Source organism: Sciurus vulgaris (assembly GCF_902686455.1).
Source record: "Sciurus vulgaris genome assembly, chromosome: 4".
NCBI classification, from domain to species: Eukaryota; Metazoa; Chordata; class Mammalia; order Rodentia; family Sciuridae; genus Sciurus; species Sciurus vulgaris.
In genome coordinates, this window is record NC_136464.1 from 40,129,102 (window position 1) to 40,148,802 (window position 19,701).

General features: G+C 39.4%; 2 protein-coding genes and 1 long non-coding RNA gene across 9 annotated transcripts in view; 2 read left to right on the top strand and 1 right to left on the bottom strand.

The window, feature by feature from the left end:
• Positions 1 to 19,701, top strand: part of SLC16A12 (solute carrier family 16 member 12) — a 90,500-nt gene that overhangs the window by 58,159 nt on the left and 12,640 nt on the right. For 6 of the 7 annotated variants that reach the window (XM_079138250.1, XM_079138249.1, XM_079138248.1 and 3 more), the window contains 2 exons: positions 8,245 to 8,492; positions 17,816 to 17,919. In XM_079138250.1, coding sequence (XP_078994376.1) covers positions 8,383 to 8,492; positions 17,816 to 17,919 — 214 coding nt within the window. In that variant the 5' untranslated portion in view covers positions 8,245 to 8,382. Of the gene's footprint in view, positions 1 to 8,056; positions 8,141 to 8,244; positions 8,493 to 17,815; positions 17,920 to 19,701 lie in introns of those variants that run through there. The other variant, XM_079138252.1, reaches the window with a different exon arrangement.
• Positions 1 to 19,701, bottom strand: part of LOC306660140 — a 292,372-nt gene that overhangs the window by 37,165 nt on the left and 235,506 nt on the right. The gene's annotated exons all lie outside the window — the stretch shown is intronic.
• Positions 8,518 to 11,391, top strand: LOC306660129 (growth arrest-specific protein 7-like). The gene has a single exon (XM_079138278.1). It carries the CDS (start codon positions 10,684 to 10,686, stop codon positions 11,287 to 11,289), a length of 606 nt encoding a protein of 201 aa, XP_078994404.1. The 5' UTR covers positions 8,518 to 10,683; the 3' UTR covers positions 11,290 to 11,391.

Consider the following 19,701-nt stretch of genomic DNA (forward strand, 5'->3'; position numbering starts at 1 on the left):
ACTGTCTCTGGCTTTCTGTTGGGACCCATCTCAGTGACCCAGTGAAGCTGCATCTTCATATGTGACCTCCTTGTGACATCTTCTCCCTCAACAGCCTAGCTTGGGGGGACTGTCTTCACCGCACCACATACTTACCCCTGGTCAGACTCAGGGAGTGAAAGATGTGTTTCTGGGAAACCTGGTCAGGTCATCACACTTCCTTTAAAACAAAACAAAACAAAACAAAAATCAAAACACACACACAAAAAACCCCTCCCCTTTCTTCCCAGAGTGGGCTCCTACTTTCCTTATCTGCATGGTGAGCACCTCCCTACAACACAATCTATGGTTCCTTGCTTGCAGATGTATTTATTCTGTATAGGACTAACCTTCTCATTCCCAATAGTTGCAAGTTCCTTGTCTTAGACTTAATGACAGAAGAAGCAGTACAGGATTTTTTTTTTTTTTTTTTTTTTTAGAAATACCAGAAAAAAGGAAAAGAGTGGTAAACTTCATATTCTTAACATGATACCAGAGAGCAAAGCCAATTCGATTGACTGGGAGTGCTTATTCTACCTGGTAACCTCAATGGAGGGAAGGCACCCTGGATTATCAGCCATCTGGGCTAGAGGGGCAGCATCAGCAATTCAGTGCCCTGGTTTTATGAATTAGGAAAGACGGCAGAGAGGAAGTGACTCACACAGCATCATACCAATGAGCAGTGGCGCTTGGACCCAGCTATCTTGATTTCCACTCTTGGTGTTTTCCTATCACACCCCTTTACCTCTGTTATGGCTGCAAACTAATTTATAAAGGAAAAATACAGCTAAAGATTAAGACACTGGAAGAGGAGGGATTGAGGAAGGAAAGAACAATGGCAAGCCATTATGGGGAACTTCCAAAGCAAGTGGACCACTCTTTCCTTTTATTTAGCTGCTTACTGACTCATGTAAGAAGTTTGTAGGTTTTCTACTGAGAAAGGGGATCGCTTTGGAAATCTTCACTGAGGGCAACATGAAAGACTTTCCTCACAAATGGAATGCTTTATGGGAGGGTTACTGAGTTTAGCAAAAATTCTTTACACATGACTAGATTTTTTTTTTTTTTAAGCAAAAGGGAAAAAGTGAAATGAGACTATATCCCAGTTTGTACTGTAAGGAATAACATTAGAAGGGCAACACAGTATGAAGTATTTTTTTGTTGTTGTTTCAGAAAATTTTTCTGAAGCCAAAATAAAAATCAGAATGCAATTACTTTTTAGTGGTTGGGGTCAAAATACAATAAACTGGGGGCTCATTAGTAAAATGAAGACCTATTCGATGGTAAATGTGCCCTTCATTTGCAATTTTAGGTACACTATTAACCAACAAAAGACTTTCCTAGTGTCTTTGTCTAATATCAGGTGGGTTAATTATTTACAAAAATGCCCAGGTTAATGTGGCAGGGGAACTGTCAGACTGCTTCCAAGTTTCTAGAAACTGAGGTTCACCTTGTCTAACCTGCACATTTCTTCGGAATCCGTGTAAATCTGCTAGACATGTTTTGAGAGAAACTCACACGGCTGTTTTGCGAGCAGCAGTCTGCCCTTGTGCGAACCCTGCCAGCTTCCCCCTTTCCTTTTGTCATGGTTCCGCCTATGAACAGGCACTTAAGCTTTAGCATCGTTTGGACATCTTGTTGATGGACATGCCAACAGCAGTTTTTGAAATCTAAAGGGCAGATGGACAAGTGCACCCCTCAAAGCCAGCCAGAGTTACTTGTCACCCTCTGTACTCAGATGCAGCATTGTCAGGACAGACCCTTCACTTCCCCGAGCTCTGGTTTCACCATGTGAAAATGGCGTTCTTCTCTGAGGGTTGTGAGGTTCGGGTGACTGTGAGATCCAGTACAGCACACACGTGTTCAGAGAGGACGCTGCTTGCCCGGGGCTTCACCCAGGTTGACCCTGCCTTACAACAGTCCTTGGTTCATCGTGCTATTGAGACAGCAAGCCTGGGATTATTACTTAAAATTTCTGTTTAATGGTCTTGTAAAGAAACGAAATGTGCTATTTTGTCAGAAGCTTGGCGCCCACAGTGTCTCATTGATTGAATAATCACCTTGTTTTCAGTGTGAAGTATCAACAAATGGTATGATTATTTTTAATCTTTGAGAAACCATATAAAAGAGATTTTTGTAGTCACATTTTATACTACAGTAGACCTGAAATAACTATTTAAGAAAATTGGGGATTATTATACAATTGCATATATATGTTATATAGACATATATAACACACACACATACTTAATAGTTTAATGCAGTTTTGAAGATTAATTGATAACTTAATCATACCAACCCACTATATTCAAACTATGTTCATATTTGCTTTTTTTTTTTTTTTTTTTTTTTTTATGGTATCAGGGATCAAACCCAGGGTACTTTACTGTTGAGTCACATCCCCAGTCATTTTTATTTTTTATTTTGAGACAGGATCTCTCTAAGTTGCTTAGGGCCTTGCTTAATTGCTGAGGCTGGCCTTGAACTTGTGATCCTCCTGCCTTATCCTCCAGAGATTACACATATGTGCCACCATGCCTGGCTCCTCTCTGCATATTCTTTTACATAAATTTCACCTAGCTTCCCTTAGGAGGTGTATACACTTTCAGAATATTCTTCTTGCTTTAATGTTGCATCATAAATGTTCCCATATTAGAACATTATCTTCTTGTTTGTAAGTTTAAAGAATTACATAGAATTCCATTTATTTACTGGATTGTAATTCTCTAAACACTTCCCATTTGTTGAGCATTTAAAATTGTTTTTGTGTTATGTGTTATTCATAAAGCAACTCTATGTGTTTGCTCTTAGTGTTTGCTTCCCTTAAATTGTTTTCTCAGAATCATTTTGCAGAAATGGAATTGCAGTTCAATGAATATGAATAATTTTCTGATTCTTGATTCATAACACTACACTGCTTTCCAGGACTGATGCTTGGCACTGTCTGTCTTAGTATTTAATAACAATCAGCAGTGCCACTGAAGAAGGTCCTTATACAGCACATTTATGGATAGGTACATTTATAGTCTTATACTGGAAAACAGCTTGGAGTTGGGGGTTATTTAAATCTAAAAACCAAAGAAGAGACTGGGATTAAACTAACGCAGAGGTTTCTAGCTTTGACTTTTTTACTTGTACAATTGATTCTATTATTTCATGACACATTGAATCTAACTGTATTCAACTGATTATTTATTCCATTATTTGTGTTTGTATGTAGGTGTAGGTCAAATTTTGAATGCTGATCCTATTGGAACTGAAAGAGAGAGAGAGAGAGAGAGAGAGAGAGAGAGAGAGAGAGAGAGAGGATGTTAGACATAAAGCATGATATAAATGTGAATCACATATGACTGTTTAAAAAGCTTTGATTTATACCAACATGATACAGGCAGAAGTTGAAAACTGAATTGCCTTCAGGGTCCTGAAGGTGTTGTCCATGAGTGAAATAGCGTAGGGTTGGACAGTCTGGGCCGTCAGGGACAGGTGAAGTGGAAGCGCAGATCTAATCTAATGGGGACACTACCACTTGGTCCCAGTTGATGACTTTTTTTTAAAAAAGTGTTTAATTAATGAATGCATTACAGTTATACATGACAGTGGGGTGGGGTTCATTTTGGCACAATCATAAATGCACGTAATATAGTTCGCTTCATTTCTGTCCTCAGTGCTTCCCCTTTCCCCTCCTCTCCTTGTAACATAAAAACTTTAGTTTTCATTTTTTTCAAGAGTATTTGGATGTTTGGCTCTTTAGGTTTTAGATAAATTTTCTGATATTTATATGTCATGATGAATATTATAATCATTGACATCTTTACTAGTTACAAATGTTGTTGCAGATGCAACAAAAACGTCCTAAATTTCAATTTGGTCACTGCTGCTGGTTTGAGACTGCTTTCATTTGACTCTAATTACAGTCCAGTGAAGGAGGGGGAGAGGGTATTTTTTGGTACAAACAAGGAAGCTAAGGCCCAGAAATTATTGTGCCGCAGTGTGTTCACCGCCTGTCTCATGGTGATGTAAGCTTCATGAAGCCAGATCCTCCTCGAATTGCTGGTTCTTTTCACTCTTCTACACTGCTGTTCTGCCACATAGTTGTAATACTGATATTGTCCACCCGGTTCTCCCAAATTTGGGCATTTTATTCTGCAGACCAATGTATCACCTCTTCTTATGTTACATGTGGGGAAATAAGGAGGGGATCAAATTATGTTCTGTGAATTACATGGTTTATTGCCATACAAAGAAAATGTTTGCTTAGGTTCCTAATGCTTGAGGACGAAAAGAATAATGTGAACAATCTTCACAAGGAGTGTACTTAGATATACATTAAGTACATAGTGAGTGAGGTATAAATTTATTAAAGTCCAGTTGCTCAAGATAGAAGTAGACCTTGGTGGAAAGGAAAATGGAACTAAAGTTTGAGGTGTAGCTTTATACAAGCATTTCTTTGGAGGAGCTGGCTCCACCATTGCAGCAGAGATCTGCGATGTCACATGAGGTGTCCTCGTGCTTGAGGGTGGTGCCGGAGTTGGCAGGCAAGTAAGTGTTCAAAGCGCAGGGCCAATATGGTGACACCCTGTTACAGCCTGAGTTCTCAAGTCTTTGGAGAAGCAACCAGCAGCATGTAGTCCTGCCATGGCCTAAGTTCTTAAAGTGTCAGTCAAACCCTTGAGATTATAAGTATCTTGAAGTACTATAGTTGCTATGGGTTAGATCTTAGGTGTTGCCCAAAGGTCCATGTGTTGAAGGCTTGGTTCCCAGCTTGTGGTACTGTTGGCAGGAGCCTTTAAGAAGTGGGGTCTAGTAGAAAGTCTTCAGATTATTGGGAACATGCCCTTGAAGGGGATTGTGGGATCCAGGTCTCTTTGTCTCTTTTGCTTTCTGGCCATGAGGCAAGTGGTTTTGCTCTGTTGCAAAATCCTGCCATGATGTGCTGTACCTACGGCCACCAGGCCTAAAACAATGTGTTTGCCCAATCATGAATTGGAATCTCCAAAACTGTGAGCCAAAATAAACCTTTTCTCATTATAAACTGATTATCTCAGGAATTTTGTTATAGTGATGGAAAGTTGACAAACATAGTAATCGAGGTTAATAACTCACACACCAGGATCTGAAAAGGTTTAATGTAACATTCCTGAAGGGAGAGGGAGTTTGCTCCTACATATGGGGGTCTGATAAGTTGTTGTGTTCTTAAACAAAACATCAAAACAAAAATGCAAACTCCAAAAGAAAACTTTATGTAACAAACTATGAATTTGGAATCATTTCAAAGCTACATAATACCTAAGAACAAGAGTTTATACCCTTTCTCTGTGAAAGGCCAGATAATAAATATTTTAGATTTTGTGAGTCACACATTCTCCATTGCAAGTATTCAGGCGACCCAAGACAAATGTAAATAAATGGAGAGGGCTGGGTTTCAGAAGCCACATTTTGCTTGAGGACTGTAGTTTGCCAGTTTCTGCCCTAGAAGACAGGGAAATTACCCACTCAGCTGGGTAAGTTCCTAGCTCATAATAGATGTTTAAATTCTTTCTTAGTTCTCTGTCTTTACTTAATGATTCTTAGAAATGTTTACTCTTTGGGCTGGGGATATAGCTTGGTTGGTAGAGTGCTTGCCTCACAAGCACAAGGCCCTGGGTTCTATCCCCAGTTCTGCAAAAAAAAAAAAAAAAAAAAAAAAAAAAAAAAAAAAGTTTACTCTTTGCACCTTAAGTTACTCAGAGGATATAAAAGCTCATCAGAGTAGTTTGCCAATTTATGATTTCTGTGGTATAAATATTCTCATCATGACCAATTTCAAGTCATCTACATGACTGAACACAGTGTGGGGATGACATGCCGTTGGGGCTGGCTCTGGAATCCTAGTGTCTGAGGGAATAGGCCAGTTGGGATTCTTCTGGCAGAAGTAACAGAAATTCCAACTAGTTATAACAATAAGTAAATGTACTGTTACTTAACAGGCTAGATAGAGCGGCTCCAGAATTAGTTAATTCAGTAGCTCAGTGACATCACTGAGGTCCCAGGTTCTTTTCATTGTTCTGCCCTGCTGGCCTTGGCTCACTGACTCCGTCCTCGGGCTAGCTTCCTTCATGGTTAAGAGGTGGCTGTTGTAGTTCCAGGTATCCAGTTCAGATTCAGAATGTTTACAGGATGAAGAAGGGCTTGTTTCTTTTCTGTGTCTTAAAAACAAGGGAACATTTCTTGGAGGACTTCCCCTTGAAGCTCATTGGTTAGAATTGCTGCATATCCCATTCCTTGTCACTCACTGACAGAGGGGAGGGAGATCAGCCACAAGCCATTCCAAGAAACAATGGTTTCCCCAAGGCATGTGGCCTCTGGAAATAGCTAGTAGATACCTGAGCAAAACCAGGGTTACAAAAGGATAGAGAATGGGGCAAACTGTGGATTTTGAGTGGGCAGCTCAACTGTCTGGTTTAGTAGTCTGTGTATGTGAAAACCATGAATATGACTAGCTCTTTTAAGTCAGTCATTCTCTGAGTGTTTGAGGGAAGAAAGTAGTAGATTATTAAAGTTACTTATCTACAACACAGAGTTATACTTTGAAGGGATGGATCCTGAAGCTCCAAAGTGCTGGACATTCTTTTGGAAGACTGATTTTGCTTTGAATTTGTAGATAATTTCTTGGCTGATCAAGCCAGTAATCTATAGACACTTCAGGGAAGTAGCAATGGTGCCATTTTTTAAAAATGCATTTATAGCTGCATCAGCCTGCCTTTTACATCATCCTTTGAGTGTGTCATCAGCAAGGGTTATATGTGTAAGGTTAGGCAAAATTGTTTATGAGTTTCTACCATAGAATAAGGACATGTGATGGAAGCAGCACAGGGCATTGGTTAGGAACAGTGTTCTTGCACTCAGGCCAAGTTCGTATCTCACTTCTGCTGCTTAATAGTGATAATAGTAATTGGGAAAATTAATCTCTCTAGCCTGAGTTTCTTACCTACCTTCTTTGGTTGTTTTAAGGGTTAAATGAGATTCTGTCTCTGATGCTACTTAATAGCATCTTGGCCTATGGAAAGCATTCTATAAATGGTAGCTCTCTATCATTATTTTCACAAGCTCCAACACTGGTTTTTTTGACCGTTAGTCCCTAGGCAGTTATTAATATTATTATTTCCAATAATGATTTTTGTTTTCTATAATACGTAGGTTTAGAATTTCTATCAATATTGGTCTTAGCAATACTTTTGATGGATCTCTAATGATCTTCTCGCTCGCCTTTGTCAGCCTCCTCACATTCACAGGATAGCTAATAAGATGAAGAGGATGCACCCGGCCTCAGAGTGAACCATCTTAGGTGGTGTACATGGAGTCACCACTGCTGCCTCTGCCTCACTACTTTGCTCTGTATTTGCTCTCAGAACTCACAGGCAACCAGTTTGTTTCCAGTGGCTTCAAAGATGTACTTGTGCAAAATTCTGTTGTGAGCCATTTTCTTGAGAAAGCTATGGTCTTATACTAACACATAGCTTATTACACAGTTTGGTTTCCCTATAATTTATCAGGTGGCTCACAGTTCATGTTCATCTGATAATACACACTTTGTCATACTTGAAACAATCTTTCCTTTAATTAATGTTAAGATTTCCTCTTGCAATCATAATAAAGTTGTATCAATGATTGAGTTATTTGCTCAATGCACTAGAAAAAGTACCTGTCAAAACTCTTCTTTTGGGCTGGGATATAGCTCAGTTGGTAGAATGCTTGTCTTGCAAGCACAAGGCCCTAGGTTCAATCCCCCAGCACCGCAAAAAAAAAAAAAAAAAAAAAGAAGAAGAAGGCTAAAGATTACCTTCAGGAACTTTTTTTCTTACACTTTCTATGAGGCCAGAATCCAGACATAGCTTAGTGGGTTCTTTGGCCGAGGACCTCACAAAGCTGCAGCCAAGGTCATAGTCAGCTAGACTATGTTCTTAACTAGGGAAAAATCAGCTTCCAAGTTCACTTGGGATGTTGGCAAAAATAAAAACAAAAAATTATAAGATCTTCAGTTTTGTTTTGTTTTTCCTTCTGTTAGCTGACAGTCCCGGCCAAGTGGCTCTCTCCATGGGCAGTATGCAACATGGCAGCAGGTTTCTACAAGGCCAGTGGGAAGGTTAGAGTACTCATAGGAAAGCAATAATCACTTCTTACCAAATGAAAAATCCCCACCTTTGGACATGGCAGTAAAATACAAACATGTCTCATTTTTGTTTGTAGATGGCCAGTAACCCATGTGCCAGGTAGCATTCTATGCCAACCTTGAATAACAACAGGAAGCTGCTGAGCAGCAAACTCTTCTGAGATCATAACTTGCTGTTGGAATAACTTGGAAAAGAAGAAAAAGAAATTGGAACCATGGCAAAAGTAAATAGAGTTGGGTCTACCTCCCCTCCAGATGGAGGATGGGGCTGGATGATTGTGGCTGGCTGTTTCCTTGTTACCATCTGCACCAGGGCAGTCACCAGGTAAGTGGGGAATTTCTTCTTTTCTTTCTTTTTTCCTTTTTTTTTTTTTTTTTTTGAGATGGGTTCTTGCTATGCTGCCCAGGCTGGTTTTGAACTCCTACACTCAAGGGATCCTCCTACCTCACTACCTCACCCTCTCAGTATTGGGACAGCAGTTACCATGTGTTCCTGGAATTTTATTCTTGGTTTTTTTAAGAAGAACTGGTTTGTCTTTTCTTCTAAATCTGTTTCATTCTATTTCTGAAACTATCATTGCAAAAGTGTGTGTGTATTTCCTTTGGCTGCACATTTTTTTTTTCTTTGCAAGTTCTGATATTCAAGAGTCCTGGAGTGTGGTCTCTTCCATAATATCTGATATGTGTTAGAATGTTTAGGAGTGTTAGGATATTTTCAGACCAAAAGTAATGACTATTCCAGCATTCGTTTTCATCAGCAGCTCTAGAAGATGTGAAAGCATATGACTACTTCCTTTCGCTCTCTATCTTCCCTCATCAATAATATGAAATATTTAAACCCATCATGTATGAAATGACATTGGAAATGTCTGGATTTGCACATTAGAGGAGGAATTTGCTCCATGGTATTTTCTAATGAAATTACTTTTACAAGAATTTTAAAGAATTGCTAAATTCACACCCAAGAAGGTAAGTTAGCATAAGTTGACATGGCTCCAGAGATGTGTAAGATGATTTTTGCACGTTCATTTTTCCAGAATTTTCTTATCTGCCATATTAATGATAAATGTTAATGAAGATAAAGTTTAATATTAAGATTTTATAGGGGAGGCAGGAAGCTAATCGGGTGTGTGATTCCTAATTCATAAATCAACAAAGCACTATGACAAGAGAGCATAATGAGGTTATACGTGTCTTTAAATCTAGGGATGAGGAAAAAGGATGCCAAGTGACAAAAAGTATGATTATAATGTTTATAGTAGATTTGTGAGCTCCTATGGAGTTACTCTTAAACAGGATTAGGGACTATATTCACCCCAGAAAGGAAAATCATGTAACTTGGGAACCCTTTGGCTCAATAGGTCTGAGCCCTTGGAAGCCTAGAATTCCAGTTCCTTTGTTTCATTTTACACTTTGGCTGTGGTGATGGAGGCTGAGTTTGAGGCTGAAGAAGAGAAATAGCATAAATACAGGAATTCTCTCATTCTTGCTTCTTTCTCTTTTTTTGCCTAAAGTTATGGTGTTTGCTTTGCTTAAGTTAGATGGGTGTGCATTGCATTGCAACTCATTTCATCTCATTTATATTTGGAAAAAATACTCGAGATCTGCATATGTTAACTCTTTCCTCTTAGTTGCTCTTTTTTTTTTTTTTTTCTAATAGTACTCTGCTTCTCTTCTCTGGTAACACATTTTTGACAGTACAAGAAAGCCATTTGCGATTTGGGGCGGGGCAGGAGGGCTGGTAGGGAAACTGGAAGGGAAGTTCCCTCCCTGGGGCCTATTTCCATATCCTTCACTCTCTACTGGAGTTTATCCATCATTTGCCATCCAGGAGCCATCTTGGGACTGCGGCGTGGCGGAGCCTATGGAAACTGAAACCCAGATTTGTGAAACCTTCAGGGACACTATAAGTCTACAGGGTAGAAACTGTACTGCCTCAGATCCCCACGGCTAGATGGGAAGACACACAAACCAAATGAAAAAAAAAGGGAATAAAGCACTCCAAACAAACCAGGATGCTCCAGTTATAGACTCCATTGACAAACCAGTAGAAGAAATGTCGAAAAGGAGTTCAGAATTACTTAGTAAAACTGCTTCATGACTTTAAGGAGGATATAAAGAGTGAAATCAAAGCTATGTTTCAGGAGAAGGAAGATAACTTAAATAAAGAGATAAAGATCCTGAGAAGAAATCTAGAAGAAATCTTTGAAATGAAGGAATCAGTAAACCAAAATAAAAATTCAATGGAAAGTAGCACCAACAGAGGAGATCACTTGGAAGACAGAACTTCAGGCAATGAAGACAAAATACATAATTTTGAAAATAAAGGTGACCACACAGAGAAGATGATAAATTGCATGATGTTCCCTCACCCAGACACAATGCCTGAACAGCAGCTGCTGAAGACAACGGAGTGGAGCTACTGTGACTACTTCTGGGCTGATAAGACCCCTGAGGCAATGGCACCATGGCGGGAGTTCGAACTGCTGCTCCAAAAGCAACTGAAGGGCAAATAAATGCAGAAAGAAATGTCTGGATTTGTCCAAGAGAGGATAAAGATTGATGAATATGCAAAGAACTTGGCTAAGCTCTCTCAGAACTCGTTGGCTGCACAGGAGGAAGGCTCCCTGGGAGAAGCATGGGCTCAGGTGAAGAGGAGCCTGGCAGAGGAAGCAGAAGTTCATCTCAAGTTCTCCGCCAAGCTTCACAGCGAGGTAGAGAAGCCCCTAATGAACTTTCGTGAGAACTTCAAGAAAGACATGAAAAAGCGTAACCACCTTATCGCTGACCTCCACAAGCAACTTGCCAGCCCCTATGTATCGGTGGAGAAGTCCCTCACAGAGTGGCAGAGAGACCTGGAGATGAAGACCCAGCAGCTGGAGATCAGGCTGAGCAACAAGACAGAGGAGGATATCAAGAAGGCCTGGAGAAAGTCCACACAGACTGGTGATGACCTCATGCGCTGTGTGGACCTCTCCAACCAAGCCCAGTCCAAGTGGTTTGAAGAGATGGTGACCACCACTTTGGAGCTGGAGCGGCTGGAAGTGGAGAAGGTGGAGATGATCTGGCAACATTTGTGCCAGTACACACAGCTGCGGCACGAGGCTGACATGTTCAACTAAAGCACAGTTGAGCCTGTGGACCAACTGCTTCAAAAAGGGGACCTGGCCAAAGACAGAGAGTTGTGGGTCAGAGAACACAAAATGGGCAACATTCGCCCTGTGGACATGGAGATCGAGACACAGTGTGTGGCCCCGGGGGGTCCTGCCCAGGAGAGGGGCTAGGTGTCCCACAGAAAGAAGATGGTGGCTCCTGCTGGATGAAGCTGCTCTCCCACCCACTCTCCTGTCCACTGAAGAGAGAGGAGAGAGCTGACGATTCCAGAAGGGAGATCTAGATGGCCCAGCTGGGGGAATCCCAAATATTCCCAGGCCAAGAAGACAGACCTGCAACCCTGCCCTTGTCTCCAAGACAGAAGTCCCCCAAACCCCATGCCCTGCTTGTTGCTCTGAGAACAAACTGAGACTGGAAAAAGGAAAGAAAGAAAGACAGGAAGGAAGGAAGGAAAGAAGGAAGGAAGGAAGGAAGGAAGGAAGGAAGGAAGGAAGGAAGGAAGGAAGGAAGGAAGGAAGGAAGGAAGGAAGCAATTTGCACTAATAACTTTATTTGAAGGCATTATCAATAAAGTCATTAATAATACCCCACCCCCAAAAAGACACCATGTAGGATAGAAACAGGATGATTGCCTTTACTCCAATAAGGGTTTGTTGATTATGTGTTATAATAAATGGTAAGCTTGTTTAAAATAATAACAGATATTGAATCTGATTTTTCTTGCACATATATATTGTGTTCTTGCACATATATATATGTGATGAGGTTGTAGAGTTAAAAGGAATCTCTTCATGTTGGTCCTTTCATGTGAAATCTGTTATCATTCCCACAAGGGGGACATTGTGTAAGTGGGCTCAGTGGTTTACAAGGAGAGCTCATGCTGGAATCTTCTGGGTAGTTGAGTCTTCAGGATGAAGCTGCACTCTTGTGGAGTTGTTTGTAGTGCTTCTGGTTGAGATACTAAGATGCTTCTCTCAGTCACATTGTCTCTCGTAAACCTCTGATTTAGACACAATAAGCATCTTCACCCCCATTCGATTGATTAGGACAGAGCCAGGCATAGTGGTGCATACCTGTAATCCCAGGTACTTGGGTGGTTGAGGCAGGAGGATCACAGCCAGCCTGGACAACTTAGTGAGATCCTGTTGTAACAGAATAAAAAGGGGTGGGGATGTAGCTCAGTGGTAGAGCTCTTGCCTAGCATGTGTGAGCCTTGATTCCCAGTATTGCAAAAAAAATCAGGACACTGATGCCTAAAAAGGTTAAGTAACTCACCTACATTTTTTGGCTTATAGGACAGAGATGATCTGGAATCCTAGTCTCTTTTACTTCTCATCTGGTTTTTTTGTCAGTTACATATACACTCCTCATAATCCAGACTTTTTTTTTTGGTACCATGGATTGAATCACTGAGCCATATCCCCCAACCCTTTATATTTTTTATATCGAGACAGAGTTTCACTGAGTTGCTTAGGGACTCACTAAGTTGCTGAGGCTAGCTTTGAACTCGTGATCCTCCTGCCTCAGCCTCTTGAGTCACTGGGATTATAGGTGGGTGCCACCCTGCCTGCCTGGCATAATCTAGGCTCTTGAAATGCACACATACACATAAAAATCACTATTGCTTTTTTTAAATATGTAACTAAATCATGTCTTATCCTGTTATTTCTCATACATACCCCATAATTCTACCTGCCCTTTCATACACAGTACACACACACACACACACACACACACATGTGCACACAATTTGTAGCTTACCCTCTAGAACAACTACAGCATTACAAGACTTTGTATTTTTTTTTTTAGGCAAAAATGCTTTAAAAATGGTTATGGGAAACATTGTCTAAGGTGGGCTACCTCCTAATACCCAAGGGACTGTCCTGTCAGTGATGAGAAGTCATAGTACCAAGGGGACTGTTGTCTCCAAATTCCTCTTACAGAGAACTTCTACCCCTAGTCCTATTGGTAACTGGCCATAGGTGAGGTTCTGCCTAATCCCTATAGAAACAACTATGCATTAAGAGATCGTATGTGTAGATTCTTTGACTGTTGTCCTTGGGAACAAGGGAGATAAGTTGGGGTGGGGATATGTAGATAACTGATAACTTACATCAGGGACACTAATTTACTGATGGTCTTCCATGCTTATCAGTGTTATGTGGCATGTCTTGTTTGGCAGGACATTGAATCTCAAAATTCTTTCACTAACAGTAGGATGGCTAACAGATCCATGACTGCCACCAACAGTCTTGCATCATTTTTTAGATTATAATTTTAAGTTTCAGCTTTGATTCAATTGGTAACAATCCCACTAATGTGCACCATGCATTCATTGAGGATGAGGCTTTGTGCTAGATGCTTCCAAAATCCCAGCGATGTTAGACACCATAGGGTAAGCTCAGGCATAAATAACTGAAATAAAAATCGAAATGTGCCACATGTGACTTAAGTAAAAACAAAATGTAAAACAATACTGAAAGAGAAGTTCTGAGCTGTAAGTTCAAGGCAGACCCTGGAGTGCGGTCTTAAAGAACGAGAAATATTTGGCCTAGCAGAAATGACGGAGAAAGATGTTTCAAGCCTCGTCAGTGCCATGCACTTCACCTGCCACTCACTGGTGGCTATGCAATCAGGGTCCCTTCATGAAATATCAAGGGTTAAACCAGAAATCAGAAAAGAAGTTTGTGTCTGGCAAAATGAGGTTATCCGGAGATGTGGAAAGGAGGATGCCTGAGCCGAATAAGGCTAGATGACAAAAGTGTGACGGTGCAGCCAGCACTGGACTCTAAATGTCATGAACCAGGAAGCAGCTGCAGGACTGGCAATGGAAACAAGCAGATAATCCAAGCGTGAGTCATTCAATCAGATAATCTATGCCTATTGGGAAAATAACTCTTTTTTTAATTTAAAAATTTACTTAAAATCTAAATATCAGGCAATTCAAATTTTTAAAATTTGGCAATATAAAAAATAAAAAGTCTTTTTCTCCTCACTTTTCAAATCCAAGTTTCACTGCCTAGAGTTAACCTCATCAATAGCTTCTTGAGGTGGGTCCAAAAATTAAGCAAAACAAAAGAAAATCACCCAACCTTATATGAACTTGTTCTTTTCATTTATATCAATTGGGATCATATTATATACAATGTTGAGTGCTTTTTTTTACCCCATTAGTAATATCTCTTACAAATATTTTTGTATTAGCACACATGGCTGTACCTCATTAAAAAATAGCTGCTTACAATTCCACCATATGGATGTATCTATAATTATTTAACACACTTTTATTAACTGAGCATTTATATTATTTTCTGGTTTTGTATTACAAAAAGTATTGCAAAAAGTGACCTGAGCCATTTTAAAATTCTCTTTCTACCCTTCTTTGTACCACAAAAACTTTATCTAGGCCTTAAAGTTGTGTAGGCTATTAACACAGTCATTATTATTCATTTTCCCCCTCTGTTAGTGTATATTGATTACTTCCTTTTTCTTTGAGACATCTTTTTACCAAGTAATTATCTATGGTAAGAATCACAGTTAATTTGTAATTGCATGACATTCTATGCATAAATGGTCCTCTTGGGTTGGAGTTGATACTTGAAGAGCAAATTTTGATTTCAATGTCCCCAAACAAAATCCTCCACGAAAACAAAACAATACACAGGGTTGAGACATTATTTTCTAAGTCTTCCTAGTCCAAATTAACTTAGTTGCAATTACTGTCTAGAGTGCTTTGGAATTGTGCAGCTCTTTTAACAATGGGTGAATTCCATAAATAATAGCTAACTTTTGGTGACCATTTATTTTGTGCTTGTTGGCATACTTTCAAGTATTTTTCATGGAATTATTTAATCCTCATAGCACAGAGATTGAGTAACATGTCCCAGGTCCCATGGAAAGTGGTTGTGTTCTTAATCACTAGGCCACACTGACCAGTTGCCACACTTGAACTTTCTTAGTGAATAACTTCATCAACCAAAGACAAATCATTATCAAATGCCACTCAGTAGGAGCCATGTCAGAATTTTACAGCAGAGTGAGAAGACTGAGATGGCAACATGTTGATCCCTGGACAGAAAGAATCTTTGAGAATGCCATTTCACAACAGATGATGCTGGTGGTATTTTGTTTCTTCCTTCCTTTGAACAGATCCTATAAACCCTGAAGGACCTGAGGAGTTGTTTGCTACTGTAGCTAAATTTGCTGTTAAGTAGTCTCAGCAAAGAAACTTGGGAATGCCAAATTATGAGCATGAATTTTCTGTTCATTTTTATGTTATGCCATGCCAATATTAAATGCCCAGCTGAGCGTACTTTTTTTAGCTTGTACATGCACACATGTTCCGTTTTTAGCAGAACAGTAGAAATCCTGCACAAAACTAACTCAACTGTTTTTATTTGACTTCTGGATACTTGCAGATCCCACCAACATTCTCTAAACTTCAGTTTACTGAGGAGTAACGGAGGGCTGAAAGGGAGAGGAACTAGGGGCGGCCCTCTCTTTCTCTTCCTTCTGCATCCTCCTCCACAGTAGAAGTAATTGGCTGATACAGTAGAAAAGGATGTCATAGGAATGCTTGGTCCTGTGTGATTTTTAGGATATACCCTTGCCTCTTTCTGAATTTGAGCAAGTTTTGGTTCAGGAGGGAAGTATGGCCTTTTTCAGGGCTGTTACACCTTTCTTTCTTGCTCCCAATGCAGGTAACACACTTGTGCTCTGTTGGTGTCTTATTGAGTTCCCTTGAATCATGGATCCACTGAAATTCCATGCTCATGAGGCATTGCTAATGCCACTCACAAGTGGGACATAAAAGACAGCAGGCACATAAAGTGTAGATATCTTCTCAGCTCGTGTGCAGCCTTCATTGTTCTATTTGGCTTCATTTACAAAACTGAGATTCAAAGAAAATTAGTAAGGATCTGAAGTTAGTGATTGCTGAGTATTAGTCAGGTTTCATGCTTCTGAGTTCTAGGCTCTGCTCTCTTCTTTCTCCTCAAAGCTCTCTACCGTTCACTTTCACATCCAGCAGCAACTGCCAAGGAAAGGGAGAGTGAAAATAACAGGTGACGATGGGCCGCTGAAGGATGATAAGTTGGAGTTGAGCCCCATCCACAGAGATGGAGAAACTTATACCCAAGCCACAGGTCTCAGTTCTTCTGTGCTATCACAGAGCAAAAATCTTCTGGCACTGAATTAGGACACCATACTAATCTGTAATGCAAACCACTGCCTCTGCTTCAAGTATCTTCTTCCCCCACTGTGGGAAATTAACTATTTTTCAACATCCCCCTTCCCCCACACCTAATTATGTAAGAAATAATTCAAAATGCATAATAAGACAAAACGATCATTTATAATCCTACCAGTCATAGTCATATATGGTTGGGTACACTTTGGTATATATGCTTTCGGGCCTTTTCTGTTTACAGAAATTATGTTTTTTATAAAAACTAAAAACTATGTTTTTACTACATGAATTGTCCTATAACTTTCTTTTTTAAAAATTTTCTTTGAAGTACTAGGAATGGAATCCAGGGGCACCAATCTATATTCCCAGACATTTTTTTTCCCACTTTTAGACAGCATCTCACTAAGTTGCCCAGGCTGGCCTCAAACTTGCTATGTTCCTGCCTCAACCTCCCAAGTAGCTAGGATTATATGGCTGTAACTTACTTTTTTACTTAATAGGATATTGTGGATTTATTTCCAAATCAGTAGATACAGATCAGTACCATCATTTTAATACTTAATAATACAGTATTTTATTTTATTTATATGCCATAATTTGTTTAACTAGTCCTTCATTGATGAATAGTTAGTTTGGTTACAATATTTGACTATAAGAAGTAGTTGTCAAAAAAAATCCTTTTATGTATATCTATTATTATCATCATCATGATCTGATTATGATGATGAATCCTAGAAGTGAAATTGCTGGATTTTATTTTTATAAATTGCTTTTTATTTTTAAAATTTTAAGTTATATAACCACCTTTTAGACATTATAGATAGCTGGGTGTGTTGGCACACATCTGCAATCCCAGATACTTGAGAGACTGGGACAAAGGATCACAAGTTTGAAGTCAGTCTAGGTAACTTGGTGAGACCCTGTCTCAAAATTTTAAAAAGGGGTAGGGCTGGGGATGTGGCTCAGTGGTTAAGTGCTTAAGTACCCTTGGGTTCAATTCCAAGTACATTAAAAAAAAAAGGAGTAGAAGAAGTTGTTCTAGATGGTAACAGAGTATTAAGATGAATGATGAACCTTGTTCTTGACCTGCTGTCTTTTCTATAAAACCTTCTCTAGAGCACGGGTCTTCACATCTGCTTGTCTTCAGAAGCCTCTCTGCCAGTTGAATGCTTACTCTTCTAGTTCTCCAGAATGACCCAAATGGTCAGTGTCTGAATTCCAACCTACTATGCTCAGTAATTAAACCCTTGGACATGGAAACGCTGTTTGAACCAAAACTTTTAACTTCTGGTTCAATTCCATGTTTATTTAATGTCTGTTTAAAATGCTTGTGTTGTATTTTTCAGATGTATCTCAATTTTTTTTGTGGAGTTCCAGACATACTTTACTCAGGATTATGCACAAACAGCATGGATCCATTCCATTGTAGATTGTGTGACTATGCTTTGTGGTGAGTATCACCCAGACAATTACTGGGTAATTGAACTGTCATGACCATGACCTTTGACCAAGATCAGATGACAATGACTTTCATAATCAGTTTTTCTAAGTGTAAAGACTATGTTAAAAATTGATCCTGGCGTGGTGGTGCACACCTGTAATCTGAGCAGCTTGGGAGACTGAGGCAGGAGCATCTCAAGTACAAAACCAGCCTCAGCAACTTATCGAGGCCCTGTCTCAAAATAAAAAATAAAAATGGGCTGGAGATATGGCTCGGTGGTTAAGCACCCCTGGGTTCAATGCCTGGTACCAAAAACATAAAATAAAAAGAAAAGAAAAGAAAGGAAAAGAAAAGAAAAGAAAAGTTGACTAAAACTATATTAAAAGAAAAGACCAATCCTACCTCCAGCCAACCTAACCAAACTTGCTTTTGGAATCAATGGTTTTGGCTGATGATAGATGTAAGAAGTCATTAATACACTGAAAATGACACATATCACTTGGTTTTTCCATATAGAGGTAAGATGCTGAGCCTCCTGGAACTTGTCATAGAACATGCTTGGCTTTTGTCTTGCAAATGCCATGGTATCCTCATTCACCAGTCCAGTAAACAGTCACTGGATAGCACCATTTCTGTATGCTTTCCTAAGTGAAGGTCAGCAGTGTTTCTTTACATCTCGAGTCTTGGTTTGCATCCCATTCCCTTCCCAGAGGGCTCAGAATTTGGCTCTCAGATTTCATCTTCCCATGCATGAATCTTCATGCTTAGTAAAGTATTGAAAACCAACATTGCATCTGTGTAGTAGGAGACAACAAACTTTGATGTTTTTCTTTTCATAAATTTCAAACCACAGTTAGCAGATGTTAGTTACTAAGATTGGATTAAATTGGAACAATCTGTGTACAGCCTAGATCTACTTAATCCTCTCACTTAGAAGAGCATCAAGTATTTTAGAAAACTTTTATCTCTTCAGGCCATGTCTCAGTGGCAAAAGAGAAATATTGTGTTATTCAATAACTCATAATAACTTCATATGATTCCATTCTAGATACTGACTCATTTTTATTTTTAGGAAAAAAAAATGTTACATTCTCAGGAATCAATTAAATTGTGCTGAAATGTATTTCTTGAGAAGAAGTTGAGAGTAATTCCAGCACTAAAAACAGGTTTCATAAGAAGACCAAGTTGACTTTTTCAACTGATAAAAGATCTTAGGAGACCAAAAAAAAAATCATATATTTGGGTTTTAGAGCCTGACATTTTTTTCCCCTCTTCAGCTATCACTTGATTTTCAGGGTCATGTTGTTAGTCACAGCATTTGTATCGCCAAGAGGCCATTTATCTTTCTCAGAGGATACGGGTGACTCATTTCCCTCACTGTTATCTTTTGGAGAATATTTGTAATCCCCCAATGAGGTTACTAAATGACCTTAAGTGACCAATAACCATGTGAGACTTTGAGGGTCATGTCAGAAGCAGTGTATTTAAGCTCTGTGCAAGAATGTGAGATTCATATATGAATACATGCAGTGTAACTCCACATCACATATGACCACAAAAATGGAAAGTTATACTCCATGTATATATGATATGTCAAAATACATTCTACTGCCATGTATAAATAAATAAATAAATAAATAAAACAAAACCCAGAACGTGAGAGCTGTTATACCCAATTACATATACTTATCTGCTTACCAGTTCAGCTAATACTAAAACATCAGAGTTTAGAATATGGACAAGAGACTGCTGAATCACATCTGGGACACCCACTGGGCAAAATCTGCCATA

Bases quoted from the DNA above. Each gene is read 5' to 3' on its own strand.
- LOC306660129 (XM_079138278.1), top strand. From the start codon at position 10,684: ATGCAGAAAGAAATGTCTGGATTTGTCCAAGAGAGGATAAAGATTGAT.